This window comes from Archocentrus centrarchus, chromosome 21, assembly GCF_007364275.1.
Source record: "Archocentrus centrarchus isolate MPI-CPG fArcCen1 chromosome 21, fArcCen1, whole genome shotgun sequence".
Classification (NCBI taxonomy): Eukaryota; Metazoa; Chordata; class Actinopteri; order Cichliformes; family Cichlidae; genus Archocentrus; species Archocentrus centrarchus.
In genome coordinates, this window is record NC_044366.1 from 1,436,501 (window position 1) to 1,442,500 (window position 6,000).

At 46.4% G+C, this 6,000-nt stretch overlaps 1 protein-coding gene across 21 annotated transcripts in view; it reads left to right on the forward strand.

Moving 5' to 3' along the window:
• clasp1a (cytoplasmic linker associated protein 1a) overlaps positions 1-6,000 on the forward strand; it is a 72,165-nt gene that overhangs the window by 23,514 nt on the left and 42,651 nt on the right. For all 21 annotated transcript variants that reach the window (XM_030758471.1, XM_030758478.1, XM_030758472.1 and 18 more), the window contains exons 5-8: positions 139-230; positions 321-396; positions 676-773; positions 1,617-1,687. In XM_030758471.1, coding sequence (XP_030614331.1) covers positions 139-230; positions 321-396; positions 676-773; positions 1,617-1,687 — 337 coding nt within the window. The remainder of the gene's footprint in view (positions 1-138; positions 231-320; positions 397-675; positions 774-1,616; positions 1,688-6,000) is intronic.

Below are 6,000 nucleotides of genomic sequence, written 5' to 3' on the forward strand. Positions count from 1 at the left end.
TGACCCGAGCCTCATACACAGCACTCATGGTTGCTTGTATTGACTTGGAAGAACTTCAAGACACAAAACTCCGAGTCTGAAAACACATGTGTGTGTGTGTGTCTGTGTGTGACGTGTCTGCTGTGGGTTGTGATGCAGTACGTGTGGGATCGAATGCTCGGAGGCTTCAAGCATAAAAACAACCGCACCAGAGAAGGAGTGTGCCTTTGTCTCATCGCCACGCTGAACACGTGAGTTTCCCTCCAGCCTCGTCTGTTCTGCCCGTGCGGGTCGACCCGCCTCCTCCTGCTCCTCATCACTCTGACCTGTTTGTCTTGCAGATATGGAGCCCAAGGCCTGACCCTCAGTAAAATTGTTCCTCACATATGTAACCTCCTGGGGGACCCCACCAGTCAGGTAACCTGACGCTGCTCCTCTTTAGTTTTTCAGATTCTCTTTAGAACATTTTTGGAAGAACTTTGAGTAATTGTACTGCAGAGAAACCAAGTCTGAGCTGAGCCAGCCTGCACCCCTTTGTGCCACCAGGGGGCGCAGTGAGCCTGTGTAAGCTTTATTAACCAGGCATTAAGAGCACCTGATTAAACGCTGCCACCTGCAGGTGAAAGCCCGCAGTGAATGTGTGTGTCTGTGTGACTCCTGCCTGATGTCGTGCTGTTGTGTGTCTGTGATCTTCAGGTCCGTGATGGAGCCATGAGCTGCTTGGTGGAGATCTACAGACACGTGGGTGAGAGGGTGAGGCTGGATCTCAGCAAGAAGGGGCTGCCGCAGTCACGGTAGGAGAACAAGCGACCGCCGTTTAACCTTTGACCTTCGTTCAGTGATGGTTCATGAGCTGTTTCACCCACTCTGTGGTTTCACAGAGAGATGATAGATCGGCCTTGTCTCCATCAGTCTCTCCTTTTAATTATTAATTCATTCTGTTTAATCGAACACTTTTCTGTAATGCAGGAATTTCCCGACTTCAGGGCTAAATCAGTTCTTCATCTCTGTTTCATATTTCTATCATATCATCCATGTAAGTTTGTCGGTGTGGGAACTACACCTTTATAAAAACACAGTGCACCTGTGAACCTGTGGTTTACATTAGAAATCAGAGTAACAGTTTCAGCAGAGTAAAGCTCGTTTAATCAGCTGATGCTTTAAAGTCACATTTCTCTGATTATTTAAAGTTGAGCTGCAGTGGGGTCGGCGTGCAGACTGCAGAGGCGGCTTTTTGATTTGAGATCTGGCTCAGGGCTGAACGCCCAGCTGATATTTTATTTCCCTAAATCGGATTTATGGTCCTCTCTCTTGTAATCAGACTCTCTGAAACGCTGCCAGGAGTTTGCAGCTCAGGCTCAAAACAGATTTAATATCAGATCCCAGCGAAGGCTCAGACGCACCTCCTCTGTTCCCTTCGTGTCCTCTTTGTCCTCCTTCACACTGGGCCATATGTCTCTGCATCGCTCCATCACCCCCCCCTCGCCCTCTCTGTGGGGTGGTTCTGGGCTATTTCGGTCCCTGCAGCAGAAAGCCGAGGGAGGGCGTCTCTCCTCGGAGGTGATGGATGGTGCAGGGAGGAGGTTACTTTCTGCTTATCTTCACCTTCTCCTCTTTCTCTCCGTCTCCTGTTGCAGCTTGAATGTAATCTTCAACAAATTCGATGAAGTCCAAAGATCCGGGAACATGATCTCGTCCTCCGGTTCAGGTGAGCGCTCCTCCTTCTTTCTCCTGTTATGAAGAGTAATCAGGTCTGATGTGCTCTGAGGTCTTAGGCCTGTAAACACACCTGAGTGTTCTCCAAACAGCAACAGGTGAGGCGTCACAGACGCTCCCTCCATGAGCCTGCTGATGGGGGCTGATGGGGGCTGATGGGGGCTGTAGTTTCTCCCGGTGGTTCCTGTTTGGAAAAGAGGTTCAGATTTGTGGCGCTCGTCTCTTAGAATCAGCTGAAACCTGAGGAGCTGGTCTCAGTAAAGCTGAGTATCACCGCCCTGTGACTTCCTTTATCGAGCCAGCCTCGTACCTGCGTGTGATGTGTTCAGGGGCCGTCTGTAAATTGGAGCTATAAAACATGAGTCCTCTCTGAATGCATAAATAAATCTGTCTGATGGTTTGTGTTGTTTTAGTGTGTGTCCTCAGTGAAGCCCGGTGGTGGTGGGTGGTGCAGCAGCCTGGTGTGTGTGTGGGTGTGGCGCAGGGTGAAATTTAGCTGTTATGTGTGACAGCAGAGCTTTGGGACGACGTCTTCCTTCTCGCCTGTGTCGTCAGTCTGTGTTTTGGTGTCTCAGCTTCTGTTTGACTGCAGCCTCCATGATGACTGTGGAGGAGGTGGTTCGGTTCAGGTCCGACGGGCAGGCTGGGGTGAGAGGTGCTAAAGCAGACGTTAAAAAATAAAAGTGCAGATGGGTGGAGGAGGTGGAGCTGCTGACTCTGAACACTTACAGCTGACCACGCCGTATTTACAGCACAAACAGCTGATCTGAGGAGAGCGCAGCGAGACGGGATCAGTGTTACAAAACAGGCTCCACCCCCCCAGCTGCTGCTCTGAGCCTCAGGTGGAGTTTAACTTTCAGTAACACCTGAGCCGTCATGCAGCCCAACTTCCTGTCTGACGCCACCTCCATTCACCTGCCGCCGGGCTGCTTGGTCCTAAAGATGGTGGTGCAGTGATGGTTTTCTATCACTTTATTTGACTCCTTCAATCGATCCATATAAAATCTGTCAAAGTGGAGAAATTCCCACCTGACCCCCACCCCCCAACCCACACACACACACACACACACACACACACAGCTGATTTTCAGAGAAAAGCAGATAAACTCAGAGTGTAGGACAAACAGAACCCACTTCAGTTCAACACACTGATGTGAGTCCTGATGATAAATGAAGGTGTTCATACTGTTGTGTAACCGTGACTCTCCTCAGCAGTTATCACATATTCAGTCTTTCCATCCATCAGCTCGGCTCTTTCGCAGCTGCGCTCAAATCCACTCTGGGATTTGTTTTAATTGAAATGTGTCGAGTTTGGAATGTCGGGAATGTCTGCTGTGCATGTGACGATCCCGAAATGAACTCTGAGCATCGAAGACTGCACCCAGATCAGTACGTTTCATCTCTATTTACTTATCTTTGCAGTTCCTTGTAGTTCAGGAGTGAGTTTGATGCTTCAGTTTGTCCGGAGTCACTCTAAGAAGTAAAAGAATAGAAACAGCTGACTCATCAACAAACACGTGCATGAACGCCTGAGATTTCGTCTCGTTTCAGTGAATGCTCATTTTTTTCTACTATACTGTACTATCCTGTTCTATTCTGTTCTATCCTGTTCTAGTCTGTACTATCCTCTTCTGTCCTGTACTAGTCTGTACTATCCTCTTCTGTCCTGTACTATTCTGTACTATCCTGTTCTATTCTGTTCTATCCTGTTCTATCCAGTACTATTCTCTTGTGTTCTATTCTGTTCTAGTCTGTACTATCCTGTTCTGTCCTGTTCTATCCTGTTCTATCCTGTATTATTCTCTTCTGTTCTATCCTGTTCTATTCTGTTCTATCCTGTTCTATCCTGTACTATTCTCTTCTGTTCTATCCTGTTCTATTCTGTTCTATCCTGTACTATTCTCTTCTGTTCTATCCTGTTCTATCTTGTACTATTCTCTTCTGTTCTATCCTGTTCTATCCTGTACTATTCTCTTCTGTTCTATTCTGTTCTAGTGAAACTAATTACACATTGATGAAAGCAGTAAAAATTAAACTGAAACAGTCCAAGAAAAACTGAAGAACCCATCATCAAGTATTTAACAGGCCGCCTGGACTCACTCTGTAATTTTGGCTGTTACACAATCATGACACATGAATATCTCCGTGAAGCTCATCTTCTCGTCTTTCCAAACCTGTTTGAATTTTCTCTGTGGCACATCCACATTAAACAATCCTGCATTTTATTTTTTCATAAGGGGCAAAAGTTTAAAATGTTCCAAATTAAGTGAAACCGGAGCCGTGACTTTCTGTTCCAACCATGTGTGGTGTTGGAGGGTTATCACCTGAAGCTGTACTGCGGCTGGACGGCCCTTTCATGTAATACCTGTGTGTACCATTAGGTGGAGCAGTGAGTCGGTGTACCTTTTTATTTATCCGTTAAGGTTGGTGTCCGGGGGAAAAGACAAAAGCTGTGTTCAAATTCAGGGGCTGCGTCCTTTGATTACGTCACAGCGAGGCCACAACGACTCCTCCAAATGCGGCCAACAAATGCATCCTTTTTTCCCTGGATTTGAAGGATGGGTCCACTGTATCCTTGGCATACCATATCCCATGATTCATTGTGCAGCAAAACTCAAAATGCAGCAATGGTGGTGGAGAACGGCCAAAAGAAATACACTGCCTGGTCAAAAAACAGTCACCACCTGGATTTAACTAAGCAAACAGGTACGAGCCTCCTATTGGATAATTACTGCATGGGCGATGATCTTTCAGCTGGCAGCAAGTTATTTTACCCCAACTGGTGCAATGAATTGCTTCTCATTTCTTAAACAACCATGTCGAAAGACACATCGCGTGGTCGTGGAAAGGATGTCAGTCTATTTGAGAAGGGTCGAATCATTGGCTGCATCAAGCAGAGAAAACATCTGAGGAGATTGCAGAAACTACTAAAACTGGGTTAAGAACTGTCCAACGCATTATTAAAAACTGGAAGGATAGTGGGGACCCATCGTCTTCGAAGAAGAAACGTGGCCAGAAAAAAATCCTGAATGATCGTGATCAGCAATCACTTAAACATTTGGTGAAGTCAAATGGAAGAAAAACAACAGTAGCACTCAGGGCTGTGTTTAATAGTGAAAGTAAGAGCATTTCCACACACACAATAAGAAGGGAACTCAAGGGATTGGGACCGAACACCTGTGCAGCCTTAAGAAAATCACTAATCAGTGAGGCTAACTGGAAAAAAAGGCTTCAGTTTGCGAGGGAGCATAAAGATTGGACTCTGGAGCAATGGAAGAAGGTCATGTGGTCCGATGAGTCCAGATTCACCTGTTCCAGAGTGATGGTGCATCAGGGTAAGAAGAGAGGCAGGTGAGGTGATGCACCCATCATGCCGAGTGCCTACTGTACCAGCCTGTGGGGGCAGATCTGGGGTTTCTGCAGGTGGTCAGGTCTAGGTTCAGCAACATTATGTGCTCAAAGAATGAGGTTAGCTGACTACCTGAATATACTGAATGACCAGGTTATTCCATCAATGGATTTTTTTTCTTCCCTGATGGCACGGACATATTCCAAGATGACAATGCCAGGATTCATTGGGCTTGGATTGTGAAAGAGTGGTTCTGGGAGCATGAGACATCATTTTCACACACGGATTGGCCTCCACAGAGTCCAGACCTCAACCTCATTGAGAATCTTTGGGATGTGTTGGAGAAGGCTTTGTGCAGTGGTCAGAATCTGCCATCATCACTGCAAGATCTTGGTGAAAAATCAATGCAACACTGGATGGAAATAAATCCTGTGACATTGCAGAAGCTTATTGAAACAATGCCACAGCGAATGCATGCTGTAATCAAAGCTAAAGGCGGTCCAAGTATTCGTGTGTGACCTTTTTTTTTTTTCTTTTTTCCGGTGGCGACTTTTTTTTGGCCAGGCTGTGTATCAAAAGTTAAAGAGCAGCAAACATCTCAACACACCTGCTGGTAAAATGCTGCCCCCCTGGTGGTGACAGATGTAGTTAGCCTATGCAGATGGTCATTACAAAAGTACCTTTAGCCCTCACAAAGCTGACTGAGCCAAAGAAGTAAAGAATTATATCTCATACAGGTGTCGCAGTTTTTACGTTTCTCACCTCTGCCCTGCTTGAGAATTTATTCTGAACTTGATGTCAGGGCGAAGCAGATTCACTCCTGATGGGAACATTTTTATGGTTAAAGGTTCATAGAAATGTATGACTGCTTGCTCTGTAGCAGGTTAACTGCAGACAGACTTCATGTGAGCGATGGAAGGAGAGCTGGTTTTTCAGGGGGGGGGGGGGGGGGGCTG